This window comes from Parasteatoda tepidariorum, chromosome 10 (assembly GCF_043381705.1).
Source record: "Parasteatoda tepidariorum isolate YZ-2023 chromosome 10, CAS_Ptep_4.0, whole genome shotgun sequence".
NCBI classification, from domain to species: domain Eukaryota; kingdom Metazoa; phylum Arthropoda; class Arachnida; order Araneae; family Theridiidae; genus Parasteatoda; species Parasteatoda tepidariorum.
In genome coordinates, this window is record NC_092213.1 from 14234204 (window position 1) to 14257968 (window position 23765).

Sequence of the window (23765 nt, forward strand, 5' to 3'; positions counted from 1 at the left end):
TGAGGGCAAGGTGACCCAGGTTTGATCCCAGCACTGGCTTGTAGATTTGAATTCTGCTCCCGGCTCGCACCGACATAAAATATCCTCAATGGTAGATCAGTCATGGGTTAGATTCCTCTTGCCTTCTAGTAAACCATTGGAGGATTTTATGGTTTTCTTCTCCATGTAATGCCTGTTAGTTCCATCAAAAAGGCTCCACGAACGCTGGAAGGCTCCACGAAGGATATTGGATTCAGGAGTTCCTTCAAGGCTTTGAAGTTGGCTTTACAACGCGAGTTGTAAAATAGTATATAAATAAAATGAAATATTCCAGAAACTGAGCAATGAATCAAAAATCTCAAAATGCGCATGTAAAATCTTTTTAAATGATTCATTTATTGATCATGACCCTTTAATCCCATTTGGAAGATTGGAAAACAACAAACAGGCGGTGTTAGTTTTTCAATTCCAAGATGGCTCTCTATGAAAGAGAACTGGTCCAGGAATTTTGCAGGTTGACAAAGGTAAAGAATTCTTGCTGTCAGTTTTCCTAAAACAGATACAGCAGACATAATTTATTTCACAGATACAGCAGACATAAAAGCATTTCGACGATTCGAATTTTCCACACGATGTATTAAATTTTATTATTATGTTCATTCATTTATTTTCAAAAGCAAGGATAAATTTTTTTTTGTTTCTCGAAGTTGGCTGCGAATTTCGCATAATTTAGATTATAAAAAAATTCCCGTGCAGGAAGTACACCGAGCACTATGTCTTAAGCTATTTTTACTCTTTTTTCATTTTGCAATAGCAGCGCCACCTATAAATCAATATTCAAAAAGCTGCCAATAAAAGAGGGGTAGGGAAAAGTGTTGCACTGTTGTACCTTGGGACAGTTTGAAAAAAAATATTTCTATTTTCACTTGGGTAAAAACTAACAGAAATGTAAGCAATGTCTTATTAATTACCATTTAAAGAATCTGTAACCACTATAAAATTAAAAATATTTTATTTTATAAAGGATAAATTCTTGCAAAGATCTGTGACGAGCAACCCAGAAACGAGTGGTATTACCAGGATGCCTAGGTCATCACTGTAATAGTCACAGACAAGGTAGTTGTCGGATAATCTATCACTTATACAACCTTTTCTTTGTAGTTGACAAATTTTTGTCGATCTCGTGCAAATATGTAAATAGTTGTATATATTTTCTCTATTATTTTCCATTTTATTGCAGCTGCGTAAATGTTAATATTATTCTTTACCCAGTAAATAGTATTTTATTCTAATCTAGTTTATTCTCAGTCGCGTTTAATTTCCTGTTGATTTCATCATATGTTCAACCGACTAGTTTCCCTCTCATGACGTTACTATTTGGTGCTTGGCATCTCCTCTCCCCCAATTCTTCTCCCACTTCACACATAACCCTATTATATATCTCAAAAATCCTACGAATCTGTTAATGCCGCTTCAGGCCAACGCACTGAGATTTGAGCTATGTTCCAATGTTCTAATCGCAAAGTATACCAAGGTACAACACCATATTGTATCTTGAATGCAGGGTATATATAGCTTTATTTTAAAGGTAGGCTGTTGGTGGTAACAGTTAGCACCCATTCTCCACACTGGAGGGGGGTGGACAGCACTCTCAGACAATTCCAACAGAGTTTATCAGGATCACATCATGCTGAAAAGACACACAAAAACGATTGTTCCTGCATTATATACTAACAGAAAATGAGGTAAAAAGGCTCAAGTCGTGCATACATTGTAACTCTACGCATCATCGATAGTCATTTAATGCTTCCTAATATGGAAGTGAAAGAGGGAAAGATTTTAAAAATAACTCCTCCTTTGAAATATAAATCTAATTATAACTCAATGGTGTGTTTTCAGCCGTGAAGTCCCGAAATAGAATATCAAAAAAATACACCTATTCTTTACCAAAGACATTTTATGAAAACGAAAGAGTTTTAATGTTTTTATTAATACAAAAGTATTTTTATAATTTTTGTATTATATATATATATATATATAATTATATAAATTAAAAATATCGGAGTAGGTTTTATCAATCGTTATCCTTTTTTCATTTCTAAATTGGAACTGAAATCAACATTAAATAAAATATTTTTCATCAAATACTCCTGAAAATATTATTTTTATGAAATTTTATTTTGTTTAATTTGAAAGACAAAACACACACTGCAAAAAAAGAAGAAAAAAAATCCAGTTACAATCTTGCATGCAACGAGAGAGGAAAAAGAACGTCTTTGCAACAATGAAACGTTTAAACATAATTTGAGAAATGAGTATTGTTTTTCTATTTAATGTATTTCCAAATATATCCCTCATCTGATGTAATGCACTTACACGCACTCGGCTTAAAAGATGACAGGAGTAAAGGTTCACATGCAATCATGCATAATCACTTGAATTAAAAAAAATATTAAAAGTGTTAAAATTAACAGTAACCCCTTTTACACTAGAATATACAAATCTAAAGTTAGAATAATACATTTAATAAAATTATATAAGTGTTAAGCATATTTTTTAAAAAACTTAATGTCAAACAATGTTAATGAGAACTGTCAACAACTCTACAAAAAACTTTTTAAAAACAAACCACTCATATTATCATCAATTGATTAAAAAAACAATCTTCGTTTACTTATAAAAACCAAAGTACTAATATTCAATTCAATTTGCATTTTAAAAAGAAAATAAATAAAACGAAAAACTGATTAAATTTTCTTAGCACACAACAAATAACGCCAAAAAAGTTATAGGAAAAAAAAATCTAGTTTAAAGAAGCCAAAGGCTGAAATAGAGCAATTTATTAATGATTTTGTAAAGCAAAAGTTTTTTTCCCCTTCATCGAAAACTAATCTACTAACAAGATATGTTTTTGCATTATTTAATCTTCAAGTACAAAAGGAAGACAGCTTAAATTAGATAGGAAAATATTCAAGAGAAGATAATTATTCATAAAAAAATCAATCATCTGGCGTGTTGCCAAAAAAGAAATAAATTTTGAGAAGAGAATCGTTTGCCATTTTAAGTGAAATATGTTTTCCCGCCTTAAAGCAATCTTTGCAGAGAAGCAACATTGCACGATTCTGTACTTGAATGATTAAGTTACATAAGATTGTTCTAAATTCTTTTATTTTGCGATTTAGTTATAGTAAAACACATCCCTATTAATTACTTGATTACTGTAAAAAATTATCCCTGACCAAAATATTTTGTACGAATAATGAGCCAAAACTAAAGAATGAAATATATTATTTTTTTTAGTTTAGTGCACACTTGTTTCTGCAGTGGATTAATGGCTTTATTTATACGGGTAAGAAGAAAAAAAAACATTCAATGCACACAAAGCAAGAAAATTCCATTTAATTAAATTAATTTACGAAAAATAAGTTATGATATAAAGATTGAAATTAATATACGTATAGAGAATAACGCAGAAACAAATGTTTTCGAGTTAGTTGAAGCTACACAAAATAATTAACTAATTAAAATTAAATCTTATTCTTATTTATCAATTCGTAAAATCGTTATTGTTACTACCGTTAAACGTTAGTTTATTTAAAGAAAAATTTATGTTCATTTAATTGAGGGAAATAAATAAAAACTTTGAAATTATGGTTATTTTTTTAAGATAATGCATTTGTTTGAAATCTGTACTCTGTAAAAAATTCCGGATCGAATTACGGTATAAAGTATCATCACTTTATGTGCATCATCTGTATAATCAATTTTACCGCAAAATCAGATTTCTACCGTAATATATTACACCAAAATTTTTATAGTAATATTTAATTTTTATAGTAATATTAATTAGAAAAATACATAGATTTTAGGGTAATTGTTACTGTAAAAATTACGGTATATAAGTTTTTTTTTGTTCCATAACATGGTAAAAATGAATTTGACGGTAAAATGTGGCGGTACTTTTAACGGTAATTTAATTTGGATTTTTTTACGGCGTACGTGAAAAATACAAACTAAGCATGTTTATAATAGATTTCAAAAATTAAATGCATATCTCGTTAAAATATGAGCGTATTTCATCCTTTTACTGGGTGGAAAAGATTATTTACAATTTTTAAGGAATTTGCCCAAGGACATTAAAACCTCATCTAAATGCATATCTAGTTAAAATATGAGCGTATTTCATCCTTTTACTGGGTGGAAAAGATTATTTACAATTTTTGAGGAATTTGCCCAAGGATATTAAAACCTCATCTAAATGCATATCTAGTTAAAATATGAGCGTATTTCATCCTTTTACTGGGTGGAAAAGATTATTTACAATTTTTGAGGAATTTGCCCAAGGATATTAAAACCTCATCTAAATGCATATCTAGTTAAAATATGAGCGTATTTCATCCTTTTACTGGGTGGAAAAGATTATTTACAATTTTTGAGGAATTTGCCCAAGGATATTAAAACCTCATCTAAATGCATATCTAGTTNGGATTTAAAAAATCCGTTAAATAAATAACATTTTCCGGATTTTTAAAATTTGTATATATATATATACACTGCTCAAAAAAATTAGGGGAGCACATGGTTTTAATGAAATTACGCAAATATTTACACCGATAAGTAACAGAAAAGTAATCATTTATAATGTAAGACAGAGCAGGAAAAAGAAGAAGAAAACTTCATATGCAAATAAAAGTTCATGACGTCACAAATCAGAAAAGAAGATAAGAGCAGAAATCGGGATGTAGCAGAGACGTCTGTTTCACTGCCGTAACTCAGAAAGTTGATTTCTCAGTTATTGTTTTCGAGAAAGGGTGACTTGAAAATATCTCAACAACGTGATTTACCTGAATCCATAGCATGGCGCATCATCGGCAGACTGGAATCCGGGCAAATACAACGCAGTGTGGCGGACGCTGTTGGAGTCAGCAGAAATGTCGTTGCAAGGCTGTGGAATCGATTCCAAGAGGCTGGAAATGTGAGTCGTCGGCCACGTGCAACAACTGCAGCTGATGACCGGTATATACAGTTAACAGCTCGTCGTAACAGAACAGACAATGCTACTCAGCTGCAAAGACAGTTTCTCGTGGCAACAGGTCGAAGAGTTTCCACCCAAACAATACGGAATAGGCTCCATCAGGGAGGTCTGCATTCCATTGACCTCAAGCCATCGTGTGGCTCGCAGAAGATGGGCTGCTGAACATCAAGATTGTTAGCAACGGGATTGGAGCCACGTATTGTTTACAGACGAGTCTCGATTCAGTCTGGAGAGTGACACCCGACGTGTTTTGATGTGGAGGGAAAGAGGCACTCGAAATAACCCCACTTTTATTCGTGAAAGGTCACTCTACAGATGAGCTGGTTGGATGGTGTGGGGTGGAATAAGCATAGGTGGACGTACGGACCTGCATATCATTCGGAACGGTAGTTTGACGGCCCGCAAATATGCAGGCGATATATTGAGACCTCATGTCATACCCTACGCAGCAGCCATTGAAGATTCCTTTGTTTTACAAGATGATAATGCCAGACCACATACAGCTCGTCTTGTGGAGAACATGCTGGAAGCTGAAACAACACAGCGTATGGAATGGCCAGCGAGCTCTCCTGACCTGAATCCAATCGAGCATGTTTAAGACGTGCTCGGGCGACGCATTGCTGCGAGACCAAGGCCTCCATTAACTTTCCGTGACTTGGAGATTGCCCTTCTTGAGGAGTGGAACTGTATTCCCCAAACTCTCATCGATACCATCATCGCATCCATGGGAAACAAGTGTGTAGCAGTCTTAGCTGTTCGAGGAGACTGCACGCCCTATTAACAGTACTGCATCATTTCCAAACATTACTTTTTTTATCGTTTACATGTAAACCAATTGTTGCCTTAAATCGGCTTTTTGTTTTTTTTTCCATAGTTTCCATGAATTAAAGCTTAATTCTATATGTTTTTACGTCTTTTTTTCTGTATCGCGCATTGATACGTAAGCACTATCCATTTCATGCAGCTCTGTGGATGTCTTGCACGATCTTTTTACTTTCTTTGTATTGTTTTCAATTTTCTTGTGGAATTTCTGCTGCATTGCCCAACTTTCCTTTGAAATTGCAGTTTTTAGTTGTCTTGTACATGATTTTTGATTTCTTTTTTTCTATTACTGTATAAGGCAAGCTCAGTTACCAGTAATTGGTATGACAGTACGTGGAGCCATAAGACCTCTTATTGTTTAAAATTTCTACTGCCATTTTAAAAGGGATGAAGAATATATTTAACTAATTATTTCCTTACTAAGTTTTTATTTCTATAAAAGCTAAAAGTACAAAATTATTCTAAATAAATACGCAACGTGCAACTAATTATTTAATGCTACTTAAATTATTACTTAAGATAGCCTAACAAAATAAATAATAGCTATCGTTTTGCCAATAGATCGAGAAATATCCGAGTTTTTACGGAGCACACATAAGAGAAATATACATATAGAATACTTATGACACCTACCTTATTAAACTGCTCTCGATCAATTCCAGATAATGTAAACACAAAATTTTCGCAAAGATTAAATACATTCGAGTTGCAAAACAAATTAGTTACAGACTTCATAACAGGACCATTTGGAAATACTTCATTTATTCCAAACATCTTGAAAAGGCCCTAGTTTATCAAAAAAAGTATGTAAATAAAAACGAAATCTCACAGTAAAGTTCATAGTAAAAATTTTATTTTACCTCCATATATTCGTTATATTTTGCAACTTTCAATGATAGTACGCCTTTACCATGACTAACTTCAACTTCTGGAGCCAATGCCACGAACAAATTTATCTGAAATTCGAAAGAAAATTACTATAAGCATTAATTTAACGACGGCTGAATTAAATCAGTAACTTAACTTCTACATATAAGGATGGTTGCCACAATTACTAGAGATGGGGTGTCACAAAAATAATCATGAAAGTAATAGTAAGCGTAAGTGTTTTAGGTTGGTGTAGCTCTCTATGTAAACAATAGTTTAAGCTGTCTGATGCGCTACGTCATTTGTTTTGGTTATATCTGGACAAAGCTAATTTATGAAATGAAATATTTGTTTTAAAAAATTTAGTGTGATTTATAAGTTTAAAAATTATTTGTATCTTTCAATTTAATTAGAGAAATTCTAGGAGAATTTAAAACCAGAACTATTAAATAATATAACCAATTAAGCATTTTCTTTTTATTTGTAATAAAATCAAGGAGAATATCTAAAGTAAAAAAAGAGAGTGATAATAATTTACAATCGGGGATCCCTCTCATTTTTGTCAATTTGCAAACAAACGAATATTTATGCGAATAAATCAAGAACCAATAACATAAACGTAAACAAGTTGTGGTAATCCAAAGGTGACGTCATTGAAAGCAAAGATATTAATTTATATCAGAGTTGGCCGTTGATTACAGTAATCGATTANTAATCGATTACATTTTTGGCCAACTCTGATTTATATTATGGTAACCAGAAATGAGATTTCTGCAAAACAGAAAGAAAATTATCAACAAACCAAGGCGTCCCCGATTTGACACAACAGCCGCTATCGAGCTTAGCAAAGAAAATGACGATTCGTTTATCCCAAACATACAGTAAAAGAAACGCTTTTCACAACATTAAAATATCAGTTAAGTTAAATTCCTAGATTTTGATGTATCTTATTCTCTTGTTTTCAAAGGAACGAGATTCTTAATTCTGTCTTATCTGTCTGTGTGTGTGTCCTATATAGACTCTTAAGTCATCGAACCGAAATTGATAAAACTTAACATACAAATAGTTTAAACACGTTGTTGTTGTTAATTTACGTCGCACTAGAGCTGCACAATGGGCTATTGGCGACGGTCTGGGAAACATCCCGGAGGATGATCCGAAGACATGCCATCACAATTTTGATCCTCTGCGGACGGGATGGCACCCTCGCTTCGGTAGCCCGACGACCTGCGCGAGAAGTCGAGCACTTTACGGTAGCACAGTTTAACGAGGACCCATACCGCACTCCCTCGATCCCTACGCAGACTGATTCAAGTGGTCACCCACCCACACACTGACAGCAGCCAGTGATGCTTGACTTCAGTGATCTGCTGGGAACCGTGTCTTAACGATCAGTCAGCTGCGGGACTAGTTTAAATACGAGGAAGATCTCTGTTAACATTAGAACATTCTACAACGAATCCTTCGAGTGGGATGAGCAAAAAACAAATTGGGACTTTCTTATTAATTAAACATCAGCCATTTTTGAATTTAACAGATAATTCAATTTTCCTATATTTCAAAGATAACATCGGTGATAATTTATAACTTATAGCTCTATTTAAAAGAGTCTCCAAGAGATAACTGCAATAAAGTTGCATTTTATATGATTCTGGTAGCAGTGGTGGAAAAATTACTTGAAAGGAAAAATACTAAACCGAAAATAACTTAAATTTCATGACCAAGAGAAACTATTTTGTTACAATACGGAGCAAGTTGGCATATCTGCAAAGATGCCAGCTTGCTCCGGACATCGGATAATGTTCCAGTGGTAAGATTCTTGGTTTAAAACTTCGATTTAAAGAGTTGTTATAACTCAGCACTATTTCTGAATAATTCGAAGGCTTATGTGATACGCCATTTTAAGCTACGCTGAGACCGCCAAGCGCTGTGCAGAGCGTGGAGGTGGCGGGTTCGAATCCTGCTGCTACCCTGGATGTATATTCGTGCTGTCTTTTTATTTGACAGAGGCTTATAAGTCTGGATTGACCACACAAGCCTGCAAATGTATGTAATAACCATAAAACCACGTAGAGCCTTTCAAGGGCCTCCCTGCCCGAGCGGAGTCTCCCGCCAAACGCTCTGTTAAGCGTGGAGGTGGCGGGTTCGAATCCCGCCGTAACCCTTGATGTATTCTTCGTGATCTTCTTCTCTGTGTTGTGCTATCTGTCCTTCTACTTGACAACGGCTTATAAGCCTTAATTGAGCACACAAGCCTGCAAGTGTATGCTGTACCAATAAATAATAAACAATAAGTAAAAGAGCTTTTCAAAAAATTAAAAAAAAAAAAAACGAAATATGCAAATTTTTGTTTGTAGTTCTCTTCCGTTTTTTAAAATATTTTGTCTAAGCCGGAGCAGTTGGCATCTCTGTATATCTGGATTAACTGGTTCATTTTAATTGTTTAATCGTAGTCTGACCAGGTTACCTTGACCCTGTACAAATCAGATATATTTTAACGAAGCAAAACCTGGAAATAGTTTCAAGGTGGTAGATATATTTTGAAAGAGAAAAGAAAACATACTTTGGAGTATTCATTTCAGCCAAAAAATTTTTTCGTTTCTTTTACCGTGGGGTGAAAGCTACGAGACTGATTTCACAAAACTAAATTGGAAGTTAACTTTATTAAAGTCCCGCAGTGGACTGATCGTTAAGACACGGTTCCCAGCAGATCACCGAAGTCAAGCATCACTGACTGCTGTCAGTGTGCGGGTGGGTGACCACTTGGATCAGTCTGCGTAGGGACCGAAGAGTGTGCGGTAATGGTCCTCGTTAAACTGTTCTACCGTAAAGTGCTCGACTTCGCTTGCAGGTCGTCAGGCTACCGTAGCGGAGGCGCCATCCCCTCTGCAGAGGATCAAAATTGTGATGGCATGTCTTCTGATCATCCTCAGGGATGTTTCCCAGACCGTAGCCAATAGCCCATTGTGCAGCTCTAGTGCGACGTAAATGAACAAATCAATCAATAACTTTATAAAATCTAAAGCAGTCTGAAGGATATTCGCAACCATCATTTAATTTTTCCAGGTTGTGGGTACCTTATATCTGATGAGGTGCACTGATGTGCACCTAAAAGAGGTGAGGATACTTTCAGTTATAGGATCCGATGTTCTATCACTTTTGTTTTTACAGAATCACACAGTAACTAATCTAAGGGACAGGAAAAGACATTAAAATTTGTTATACAGTGATATTAAATGCTTATGTCACCTTCTCATTATAAATAGGTTTTTCGGACAAAAGAGCAAATGCCACTGTTGTTCCCTGTGAGTGTCCAATGTAAGACAGGCTCTTTGCTTTAGTTTCGTCTAGAATATAGTCTATCATGGCTGGTAAGTCGAATTCGGCCATTTCGTCAAAACTAAGAGAAAAAAAACATATTAAATGCAGGTACAGTACAGAACCCGTTATCCGGAGATCAGAAAACCGGAAAACCAAAAAACCGGAACGAAATTCGATAAATTTTCTTGCCATTTTTTAAAAAAAAAAAATTTTTTTCCTCGTAAGATTTTAGGATTTTTCTTTCTTTTTTGAAAGATGTTTACCTTACCATCATTTTGGAAATAATCATTACTGTATTACTTCATCGTTTTTTCTCCTCTTTAAGATTATTTCCAAAAAAAATTTTTTAGTTTGGTTTAACAATAAAAAAAACGGCTTTTTGTAGTGATTCAGAAAACCGGAAAAGTCAGTTATCCGGAATAGCGATGGTCCCGATCGTTCCGGATAATCGGTTCCCTACTGTATTAGACAAAAATATGAAACACTTTTACCTCAACTGTATGTCAACAATTCTTCTTTTCTTGGCACAATTTCAACTCTTGGCTCCAGAATTTGAAAGATCATATTTGAAGCTTTTAGAAAAGTTTTTAGTTTTAACTGTTACAAAATTTGAATCCACTGAAATCAGGAAAGGAACTTATTGCCTTCTTTTTAGTCTTAATACCAGCGATTTCGATACAATTCTTTAGGCTTGCAATATTCATAGTAGAATTTTTTAATTGTAGTAGTAATGAAAAAAAATCCACTTTTAACTTCGTACGCTCATTTTAGTACATGCAAATTCGCATGTGTAAATATGACCCCATTTATAAAAGCTTCCAGAGTGATCTTTCAACCTGTGTCCATAGTGTGCGAATTGTAAAATCTTCCGAAATATTTGCTTCTAAAAGAGAGGTTGTTTACGCATATAGAAATGTTTCCATAAATTTGCCTACTTCTAATATGCAATAAACAAAGCAAAAGCAAGTTCTTATCACTTCTTTTACAAAGAACGAATTTTTTTCCGTAATTTAATGCCAATCCTGTTCTTTCAACTAGGTTTATAGAGCTGAGCACCACTTACAGACTTGTTCTCAATCATCTTAACATTTTTAATGTTGTAATGAGAATTATTATTTTAATTGGGAACTTGCACTTCAAGAAGAAGAAGAAGATCACAGATATACACACATGTGACCTATGGCGTCAGCACCAGCTGATTGTTTAATTTAAATGGCGTGTTCATGTTGATAGCAATAGGCAAAATGGCATGCAAAAGTTGCGCTAAGTTTCTCCACAAAAGCTAGAATGTTAATTAGCTTTAAGTTAATTAAATATAGTGCTGTATCGCGCATCAAATTTATTAAAATATAATTCTTTCTTATCTAAGTCTTTCACTTTACTTAGATTTATTATTTGTTCATGAATTTCATTGTAACCTTGATATATTTTTGTTTTGTGTACCTGGCAGCTTCGATGCCTAATTAGTTTGTCTATATTCTACATGGATTTGCGTCTATCTTTGTGTTAAGTAAGAAATATAGAGTAAAAGAATTGAAATATTTGTGAAAGAATATAGAATGGGTCACTTAAGAGAACTGATACTTGACGATCTTGGCTTACTCGAAATAGAATGGTACATGCAAAAAGAACAAAAGAACAGTTGCTAACGAGACACCCACACTACGTCACTTGCAGGCATCCCATCGGAACGTAAATGGATAAAAGAGCTTGAACTCGATTTATACAAAACCGGTACAATAAAATCACGACTTCCTACTGGTGATTTATCTGCTGACTACTTTAAGTTCATTCATGATCACGATACTGACCTTTTTATCACAATGATTGCGACATAGCAATACACATTTTGCATATATCCATGTGAATTATCAGAAACTGGTGGCGAGTGTAAATCAAAATTTGGCGTTATTCCTAAGTGTTGGCGAACTTAGCCTTATGGTCCTTATAGCCAAATAATCTATATTTTACTGTAAATATTTTTGTTTCTTTATTAAATTTAACTTCTAAGTCTCCATGGTTTTTCTTTATGGAATTTTTTTTATCAATTATATATTTTGAAGAAATTACAGATAAAGAACTTCATGAAGGATTTCGTAATCAAAGATTTTCCTGAACGGAAAAAAAGACAATAAGGAAATATAACTTCAATATTTCACGCGGGTAATTAGTTGTTTTAAGACAGGTGAAAAAGCGTCTTTTTTCAGAAGGATCTTCTAAAAATTGACGTTACCTCAAATATTTGAGGTTTATGGGAAATGTTTTTCATTCAGCAGGTGAAAGGAGGAAAATTTTTTTGTAATGAATCGAAGTCTTGTAATCTCTTATAAAAACAAGGAAGTCATGATGCCACGAGCAACTAAAAATGTAAGAAGTGGTAAACACTCGATTCATTCGTTTTTCATTCAATTAATTATTCAATTCTATTCAAACTATCACAATAACATGCGCCGACCGGCCTGTGTAGGGGGCAGGGAACTGTCCTTGCATCAGAAAGGTTCTGGGTTCGAAACCCGCACATGGCATAGATGTTTCTTTCTCTCTGTGTGTTCTGCGTCCTTTCTCCTTTGTGTAAGTGAATGTGTGTGAATGTGACCCGCCATATAAATGGGTTTGTGGTTGAATGAATAGCGTGGCAGAAGTCGAATTCTTGGCCATAGATGGCGCCACTGAAAACAAGAACAATCGTACCCCCTCTGCCTAAACAGGCATACGACAAAAAAAACATAACATACATTGTATATTATCCTTATTTAAACGGAAAAAAATTCCATTTGCAATCACATTCAATATTAAACTGAAATAAATATGCTGGAAAAAATTTCCCATTTTAATATCTGTTAATAAAATTAATAATTAATATTAATATCTTTTAAGAGTCGAATGTGGCAAATTAATAAGTTAAATCTATAATTAAAACTAATAATTAATATCTTTTAATAGTCAAATGTGGCATCACTGTAGTAACTTAAAAACATGACCATTAGAATGCCTGTCAATTTTTTCTCTTACTCAAAATTATTTTTGAAGAGGTAGTAAAATGTATAGGTTGATCCAATTAAGAACATATAATCAGATCTGCCAGATTTTACTCTCCAATCATTTCCGAAGTGAAAATGAAATATGATACCAGCAATTGACGTAGTGTGTGTATCTCGATCCTGATTGGTTGTTGAAACGTGGCATTTGCTCCCGTTAGCAACTGCTCTATCCATTCGATTTCGAGTAAACCAAACCCGTCAAGTGTCAATTCTCTTAAGTGACATATTCTATATTCTTTCACAAAGATTTTAATTCTCTCGCTATAGATTTTTTACTTAACATAAAGACAGGCACTAAGCCATTTAGAATATAAACTAATTACGCAACGAAGTTTCCAGTTTTCACAAAACAAAAGTATATCACATTTATAATAAAATTAATAAATCTAAATTAAGTAAAAGACATAGACGAGAAAGAATTATATTTGAACTAATTCTAAATGAATTTCACAATCGCTATGCCTTACTCTCGTTTTCGTTTCCATAATTTGCTCATATATGTAAGATTGATTTATTTGTATTTAATGATAGTCAAAATCATATTAAATTAAATTTATAGATCTAGGAATTAAAAGAAATTTATAAGATCTCATTGCCGCTAAATATGAAAATGGACAATCCGTAGTTGTTGGTAGCTAAGATATCATTGTATTTATCAAACTAGCGTTTCACTTCACTTCACTTGTAACACTGACTTGTGTATAGTTCGCTCACCAGGAGTTGGCACTTGGCTCCGCCTTCATCACGTGGTATCCGAAGACACTATTTCGCTATTTTGGAGAAGGATGTGAGCAATCCTGAATAAGGTTGCTATTTGGCGATCGTCTGACAAAAATATTTGTTTCGCAATCTTCATGAGCATTTTTTTAACATTAAATATTTCATAAATTTCATGATATTTCTCTCATTTGAGTGAATAGTTTGTCCTTTTTGAGACGTTTTGCTGCAATATATTTAATTAGCGAGAGTAACGAAATGTATAATAGCAGATGATAAAGCGAAGTAAGTGACTAAAAAATAATTCACTATTTGTGTTTGGGGGCATTAAGAGTTGTCTCAATTTCAAGAGCGGAGATATTTTCCTCTTACTCCCGCACTGAAATGAACTCCTCCGAAGAGGTTTGTCCGAAGAGGTGAAGCTAAGTGCCATCTCTTGGTGAACGAACTGTACCTGATCTATTAAAAAAAGAGAGAAATTTCATAAGAGACCATAAAATTTATTAGACGAGGAAATTATCTTCTTTATGGTTTTAATTCCAGCAACTTTTAAATAATAATGATAATAATCATCATCAAAATCTATATAGGCATCCCTTTTCCACATCCATCTTGAAATTTCATCTTTAAGGTAACTCTTTCTGGTAATTAGAATACAAATTGGAGTGAAAAGGAAATGAAATATTTTGTATTTTAGAATAATTTGCTTCAACAAAATAAGCTGCTAGGCTTATATCTCCTCTCAAGTTTTCAAAAGTAAAAATTTCATTAAATCCTGTGGTGTCACAATTTTTCATCTTTTCAAAAAATTTGCAATTTAGCTTTGCAATATGATAATCTAAAAAATCTATGCTGAGATCACGTAGCATGTTCTTATTTCGGATAAACCATCTTGCTTGCTTTATTTTTCGGAGTATTTTATTCTGGTATCTTTTGAGTTTCTCTAAGAGTGACGTTACACCAAGCTGGAGATGCGTAAGTTAAAATAGGACGGATCATTGAGATATAGAGTAGGCGTTTAACTTTGAATTCCATTTTAGAGTTCTGAAGACGGATTTGTAATTTGTGACAGACAGCTTGGACATTGTTGATAACTGATTTGCCACAATCTTCAGGATTACGATATTTATATAAAATGTATTCAAAATTTATACTGGTATTAAAAAAGGGAGAAAAAAATCTTTTAATTTCATCTAAATTTTGCATAGGTAGCGGTGTCCTTTGCAAATTTTGCAACGGACACCATTTCTAAGACCTTCAAACGTAGTGTTTCAAATCCTGCCTATAGTTTCCCTGAAAACTTTACCAAACATAAGCTGCTAAAAGAAAGATTGTTTATACAGAGTTACAATTAGAAGTGTTTCCACAAAATCTTTCAAGTTCTCGTAACAAATCAATGCCTCTGTGGGTACTGGAGCAGAGATTGATCATGCTCTGGTTCAGGTTTCAGCTTGACAATCAGCTTATTTTCTCTTTCTAGGTACAAACAATGATAGCAAAGATGGTAAATAAATCCCGTCTTCAATATACTATTGAGAAAATGCGTTAAAATATTACCTGAATCTCCAAAAATCAGTGCAATTGGGATCTAGAGAAATATGATTTCTGGAATAGGTATTACCCCTTGTATTCCCAAGCCAAACGTCGTAACCAGAATCTGCCAGTATGAAACCTAAATTAAGAGTTATGTGTTAAAAGAGAGTAGTTATTCATTGTAATAAAGAAATATTATTAGCGATTCGCACTGCAGCGGTTACCAACTGGTTTTCCGCGGACACCTAGGTTCCTTATGTTGGGAGTTTCTTTTAATAAGTAATGATTTTTGAAACCTGTGATAGGCTTGTATCCAGAAAATAATCCACTATTTATACATTATTAAAGTTATTTATATATAATTATTTGTGTAAAATTGCAATTAAAAAGAAATAAAAGAATGAATTTTTTTCCAATATCTATATATTGAGAAAAATTCTAAAAAAGATATGATTTTGAAAATTATCGCATCAGTATTTCGAATCGAAATTTGAAATTCAAAATAAAATAAACAAATTCCAGAATAAGAATTATTTTTCTCTAATAACAAGTCTTACAGTTTATAACAGTTCTTTTTCAAAAACCATAATTGAGAGTATTTCATTCAATATTAATTTATACAGCAAAAAATACTAGAGTCAATTTATACGGTCTAAAATACTAGACTTAACTTACACAGCAAAAACGTAACTGCTGCAGACTAGAAAATTCAACTACCTGACATAAATCCTACTTTTAAAGACTTATTGATGAAACATAGAAAAATTTCCCTCACATCAAACATTTCTGAATTAATTTATTGTTTTTTCGTTCCCATATTTACACTTCGATATTTTAGGGTTCCATGACTGAAACTGGGGCCTTAGCGAACTCGCTTATTCTACAACTTAAGAATCCTGAAATTTACTGCTCTAATGATGGTACCAAACTCCACTTTCCTCTAGGTAGTTATACCACTGTTATTCTGGATGAGGTTTATGCTATCATCTTGTGCTGCAAGATATGCTTAGATAGGGGATATCTAAATATACCAATCCACATTTGTTCTGACAGTCAGGCTGCTCTCTTATCACTATCAAGGTGCATACCCTCCAACTTATGAGGATTTTGAAAATAATTCTTTCTAGTGGTAGCGAACCAAAGTAGAAATTTTTAAAGCAAATGGATCTCTCATAAAACTTTTATCAGAACTTAAGAATCTAGCCATATGGCCTGCACTTTTATAAGTAATAGTGAACAAGTTACGCTAAAATTAATTTTTATTAAATATTAAGACATTAATTTTGCTACCGTCTGAAAAGAAGATTTCTGAAACTACGGAAATTCCGTAGCAGTTGGAGGGTATGAAGGTGTAAACTCACCTTTTCAGTAGTGGGGGAGTGCTTCTCGCTCCTCTGAGACCATTCCACTCATAACAAGGTATACCTACATTGGGTACCTGCACATATGGATATTCTTGGAAATGAGCTAGCTGACGAACAACACTGGCTGGCACCAGTGCGATTTTCTGGGGACCTGGACCAGCCTTGGGAATCTCTGCCACATCATTCATGGCATCTATATTCAAGCTCTATGGCAAAATTGCCCCATAAGCAATGGCGCAACTCGAATGGTCAGAGACAAGCTAAAGTGCTTAATCGTGATTGTCCTAATGTGTGTCAAAAAGAGCTACTTAAGCTAAGCAGGAACAGTTTGAGAAGGATCATTGGTCTTTTCACTGGACACTGCACCCTCAGGAGACACCTAAATGCTGCCTTAAATGCTCAAAGATTTGAGCATTTAGGGCAGCATTGCATTAAAGCCTGAGAACTGCAAAACATGCCTGTCAGGTGTTTGCTGATATTTATTTCATGTATAAAGCTTTCCTGTTAATCATGATTTAGGGTACAATAGACCTTTGGTCAATGTGCTCTTTTGAGCTGCCCAACCTCTAAGTCTAAGTCAAAAAGTGCACACATTAGCAAGGTTCACAAGTTACTTAAGCAGTTTAAAAATTTTAATAAAAAATTTTGCGATTTCTTTTTTTTTCCATCTTTTATTTTAATCCCGAAATTTGATAACCCGTTCTTTCGTCACCAAATACTTCCTCTGTTTCAAATTGGTTTAAACATTTGAATAATTTTGTATTAATTAAATATAATGATGAATACGTGATTTTGTTTGAGCATTATTCAGAGATTCTAGTGTGCTATGCTATGAATCAACAACATTTATTTACCACGCATTTCCTTTTTCCTTCCTAAATCAGTACAAAATTAGTTTAAAAAATCCAGTGTTTGCACTGGCTTAGGCCACGCCCTATTTTGTAGCACCTGTTCGGCATCTTCTTCTTATCACCCGTCCCGCAGTGGACTGTTCGTAAACACACGGTTCCCAGTAGAACATCGAAGTCAAGCACTACTGGTTGCTGTCAGTAAGCGGGTGGGTGACCACTTTTGTCAGCATGCGTAGTGACCGAGGTTTCGCGGTATCGGTCCTCGTTAAGCTGTTCAACCGTTAAGTGCTCGACTTCGCGCGCAGGTATTCGGGCTACCAAAGCAGGGGAGCCATCCCCTCTGCAGAGGATCAAAATTGTGATGGCACGTTTTTGGACTCTGGAATGTTTCCCAGTCCAATAGCCCACTGTGCAGCTCTAGTGCGATGTAAATAAAGTACCTACCATCTTCTGATCTCCCATATGCTCTGAATAAACCGTTGACTTTAAGCATGTCGATGATAAACAGAGAAGACGAGTAGATTTCTTCTCGGCTGAGTCCAAGTCAGTCCTATATAACAACTGTTCCTCCCTTAAACCTCTCTTCTTGTTCAGCGGTTCCCAATTTTTTTCGGTTATGGAACCCTAAATAATTGACCTTTTTGATGGAACTCTGACTTTTGTAAAAAATTGTAAATAAAGAGCACTAAATGAGATAACCAATTGATTATTTTACTTTTAAGATATGTAACATTTTTTTTATTGTTTTATCAATCATTCGCAGTACTGGAGCCTCATCTCTATTAGTAATGAATTTGTTTATGATATTTATACACAAATTGAAAACAATGAAAATGAATTGAATCAGTGTTTTCTTTGACATGTAAAATGGTTATTGAAAAAACATATTTTTTATTAGCAATTTTAAAATTAAATTGAGATTTGAAAAGCCTGATGAAAAATACTAATGCAATTTTTCTCATAAATGCATGCCTTTTTCACAAGTTATTCGATATAATGCTATTAAAAAATTGTTATTTATTTTTTACTGACATTTTATTTTAAATAATTTCATAAAGACAAACTAAAAAATCATTACTGGTTTCAAAATCATTACTAGTTTCAAAATCATTACTGGTTAAAATAAAATAAAAGTCCTAACTATCGCAACCTCTATAAATCTTTCGCAGGAGGCCTGGGTTCCACTAAACAATATCTGATAATCGCTTTTCTAGCTATTGAATCGTGAATTCATTTGGTATATTTTTGCTGGAGTCGATCTAGTGAACTACACAGGGAATTACTTATGATTATACCTTCTTGAAATGTAGCAACTAATTTGGGACGAAGAGAGTACATTTATTTATTAATCTATGTGATTACCACTGTAATCTTCGTAATAATTTATGAAACTTGGTAATAAGTTTCACTATAAACATGTAGCTCAAATTCATACTTGTACTTTTTTTGGCAAATATTTCATATTTTTTGAAGAATATTTTTTTAATTAAAAATCCAAAAAATTAAGCTTTTTAAACTTAAAAGAACTACAAATTCAGAATCGTAAGTTAAATTTCAGATAAGTTATAAAAAGTCAAAATAAAAAGTTGGACATTAATACTTTCTCGGGGAAATCAAGACTACTTACCACCTAAATGTTGCGGTGTATACTAACTTACTAAAATATACTTTTTTGCTAACGCTTTTTTCAGTTACTAAAAATCTTCCCAAACCCTGATGCATTAAGGATCAGAAATTAATATTTAAAAGAAGAAAGAAACAAAAACTCTATCGAAATTTGTCAAATCCCTATTGAGAAAGGTTCAAACCTCAAAACCTGCTTTTTGATGGCCTAAAAAATAGCCCAGCTACAATAGGAAAATGTTATTTTTATATTTAAAGTGATCGAACATAAATATGCATGCATAATAAACTTCGGAAGATTTCTCTGAGAAGGGATATTTTCACACAAATTTAATAAACAAATCTTCCTCCATTCTTATGCACGGATGCTCCTAAAATGATGCTCCAAGGGTGATTTTTGCTTTGGGAGTATACCACCCTTGTTAACTTCTTTAAATGTTACAACAAGTTCTCCAGCACGTCAAAGTACCTAAAGTCATGGAAGTACAACCATAGACTAAAGAAAAACAGCCTTTACAGTCAAGTCACATCTCAACAACATCTACACCAAGAAGATATAAATCTCATTATCTCCAATTGTGCACAAGTCTTTCGGTGGAACTTCCTGGTGTTCACTATCCCGCAATGGACTGATCATAAATTCACGGTTTCCAGTAGAACACCAAAGTCAAGCATAGGCATTCCTGCGATCAGAAAACTGATGGATGACCACTTTCATCACCCTACGTAGAGACCGAGGGTGTGCAGTAGGGTGTGTGCGGCCGAGGGTATTAGTCCTCGTTAAACTGTTCTACCGTGAAGTGCTCGACTTCGTACGCAGGTTGTCGGGCTACCAAAGCAGGGGAGCCATCCCCTCTGCAGAGGATAAAAATTGCGATGGCATTTCTTCGGATCATCTTCAGGGATGCTTCCCAGACCATCGCCAATAGCCCATTGTGCAGCTCTAGTGCGACCTACCTACCTACCCGGTGTTCACTTCTACCTTCATTTCACACTTCCTGTAAATAAAAAACACTTCATCCCAGATCATCTCAAGCAATTGGCTTTGGAAGTCATTTAAAAGATTTCTAAGTCAGATATTAAGATCTGAACTGATGGTAGTAAAATTGAACACTCAGCAAGGAGTGGTATTTACGTAGAAACACCTCAGCGCAAAATTTCTCTTTTCCAACTTTTGCTCTGTCTTCAGATGTGAACTTTTTGCAATTGAAGATCAACTTGAGGTGATCACTAAAGAGAACAACTTCAAAGACGTATGGATCTTGACGGATAGCAGCATTGCACTCCAGCATCTTAAAGACCGTTTAAATATTGATGACCACACAAGTATTTCTATCTATAATAACCTAAAACCCATTTCGCAAAATCACGATATGCCCCTACACTGGTTGCCATCACATGCAACGAAATAGCTGACTAACTCGCCAAAGAAGGTTGCTGTCAACAGATCTCTAATACCACTAAACTAACATTTACGGAACTTTATTCTATCAGACAATCTTCTGTTAAAAAAGACTGGCTACTGCTTTCCACCGACAATAGGCACATGGTCAATGAACCAGGAATCTCTCTTTCCTTTTCGGGAGACAGATCTACCCAAACCTGCCTATCGCGCCTAGCTAGAAGGTCACCTGAAATGTCTAAAATTCTCTGGTGGGATGAAAACCTTTCCCCTTTGTCCTAAATGCCAGCTTCATCAGGCCACTCTCAAACATATCTTGGACTCAGAAGAGAAAAGAAATCTACTCGTCTTTTCTGCTTGTCATCGATATGCTTAAAGTCAATGGTTTATTCGTCGCGTCAGACCAGTAGGAATATGATAATAAGACGAAGATATATTTTGCAACAAATAAAATTTTACATTATTTTTTTTAAAATGAAATATTGCATTTTCCAACTTATAATGAAATAAGAAATACTACAAATAGGAAATTACCTAAACTCTGATGGGGAAAATTAATTACCCAGTCTGAAGAAGATCCTAAAAATCCATGCTGTAAGAGAACTGGTTTCCTATTACCAGCTTTTTTATTCAATAGTCCGTATGGTATTCTCTGCACTGAGAGTAAAAAACCGTCTTCTGTTTGAACAATGTGATTTTCAACAGGATAGCCTTTTGTAGAAATCAATTCAGACTAGAAATTAAAATAAAGGAATTACAAAAATTTCACACATAAACCATTAATACAGTAAAAATGAAGTTTCAACCCTGCAATAGAAAATGAAATTCTACTCAATGACAAAGTATTAAGCCCCTTCCTCTTAGTAAAAGATCAAAAGTGACATAACCTCATCTGTCAGGTTTTAATAGAGAGGGGAAATAGTGTAAAAAGTTAAATATTTCTATCTAGACAATAGAAGCTCCGGTGATATTTAATATAAAAAGTATAACTTGTACCTATGTACTTCCACAATATTTGATTTGCACCTATTTGCGAATAAGTCAGTGCTATTTAGACAAATGATGTATTATTTCCCATGCATTTTTCCGGAAAATCTTATGAAATCAAATGCAAATGAATACGATTAACAGTTTGAAGCTACGAGACAAGAAATATGAAGCGAAGGAATTGAAATCTTTGTGTAAGAATATAGAATGTGCCACTTAAAAAAATTGATACTTGACGAGCTTGGCTTACTCGAAATAGAATGGAGAGAACAGTTGCTAACGTAAACAAATATTGCGCTTCGACAACCAATCGGGATCGAGATTCCCACTCTACGTCACTTACAGGTATCCCATTCAGTATAAAAAGGTTAAGCATTTGTAAAAAGAAAATCCATTTTGGTCACGAAATTTTCAGTTAAAAAAGAAAATAACTAAATTAAAGGTGTTTGTTTCCTGATCACCATTTTCAACGCTTATAACAATTATTTTTTGAAAACCATAATTCAGCTTATTTAATTCATTTCCAGCTTTTGGATACATCAATAAAAAATTCAGATCACCTGGGAATTTAACTACATGACATAAAATCTAGTTTTAGGACTATTATTGATCAATCAATGAAAATATTTCGTTCTCCACATTTTATTTTATTTTATAACCCCCGTTGAACAGCTGGCCCAATTTTGAATTTACGACTACTAAAGTTAAACTCCATATCCTCAGAATTTTGAACCCAATCCAGAAGAAAAGGGAACTCCTGGATCAAAAAGTGGGAGAAATTTGCCTTCCTGAAGAACATAATAGAACTAACCCACATTCGCGTTAAAAGGAGAGGGAAACCACGAAAACCTTCCGAGGTTAGTAAGACGATAAAGGAACTCTAACCCATGATCCGTCTACCACTGAGGATATTTTACGTCAACATTGTAGTCGGTGCGAGCCGGGTGCGGAATTCATATTAACCCGTCGTCGCTGGGATTCGAAACCGGTTCACTTCAGGCGAACGTTTTATCTCCTAGGCCACCATGGCTTCATTCTCCACATTAAATATTGTCATCATAATTAACAGTCATTCGTTGATTAATATGTTCACACATACAAATAAATGCATAATCATGGTTCCGCCGAACAAAACTTAGGATTCCACAAAAAAATAATAAGTAAATAAATACATAAATTTTTCTTTAAAATAATTTTTTTCATAAAAAAAGGGTAATTTTAAAAATATTTTTTTTCAATTGAAAAAAAAATTTTTTTTCATAAATTTGTTGATTGTAAATTTTTTGAAATAAATATGTAATTTCAAATGTTGGCCGCCACTAAAAAATTTTATTTGTAAATTTGTTGGCTACCACTCAAAAGAGTATCTCCCTTTAGCAAAGTAAGATAACTTGAATCTAACATCATCGCTAACCAACGTAAACGATTCTTTAATTGATCTATGAATTTTAAATATACAAAAGGAATGTAAAAATTAAATATTTTATGGAATATAAAAAAGTGATCGCAAATTAATTTGAATTATAACTATATATTTTAAAAAAGGAAATGTAATTTCTTTACCCCAGTAATTCAAAATAGTAAGAAACTTGTAAAACATTGCATGTTTCTTCTAATATTTAGTTTGAAAATTTAACTATCATGCACATTTTAATGAATATTAAAATTTTTATACATTAATATCTGATTAGATAGATTAGCTGATCTGATTTAGATGCATTAATATCTGATTCTTACTGATTTTAAGTATAAAATATTTTGGTGATGTTCGCTAATATGATTCAACGTTTTAAAAATTATAGAGTCACTCTAATGATTATTTTTCTTTATAAATTTTTATTTGTTAATTTTAAGGATTCAATCCACTCTTTTTTTAACTGAAAAAATACTCCTTAGTTTCAAAAAAAGTCTATTCTGTTATCTTAAGTGATTCCTATAAAATAAATTCCATTTATTTTAAAAACCCTTCCTCACACTTAATACTTTTTCGCTCTTTTCTAAAAAGATAAATGTGGAATAAATAAAATTAACTTTATTTTAACTCACCGGGCAGAAACAGCGCCACCAAGAGCTTAATAGCACTTTAAAACCTAAAACCAGCACATTTAATAAATCATTGAATTGCTGAAGTAAAAACTAGATTTATGAACTTTTAGTTCATAATAAATTTTAAAGGCTAACCACCGCTTTTTTGTTTTTAAACTTTTTAAATATATATATATA

The 23765-nt window shown here is 33.7% G+C and overlaps 1 protein-coding gene across 1 annotated transcript in view; it reads right to left on the reverse strand.

The window, feature by feature from the left end:
* The window catches only part of LOC107440575 (gastric triacylglycerol lipase-like), a 34315-nt gene that overhangs the window by 8221 nt on the left and 2329 nt on the right, over positions 1 to 23765 (reverse strand). Inside the window, exons 2-6 of the mRNA XM_043053968.2 lie at positions 21090 to 21288; positions 15340 to 15454; positions 9953 to 10103; positions 6697 to 6792; positions 6470 to 6622 (exon numbers count right to left, since the gene is read on the reverse strand). Coding sequence (XP_042909902.1) covers positions 6470 to 6622; positions 6697 to 6792; positions 9953 to 10103; positions 15340 to 15454; positions 21090 to 21288 — 714 coding nt within the window. The remainder of the gene's footprint in view (positions 1 to 6469; positions 6623 to 6696; positions 6793 to 9952; positions 10104 to 15339; positions 15455 to 21089; positions 21289 to 23765) is intronic.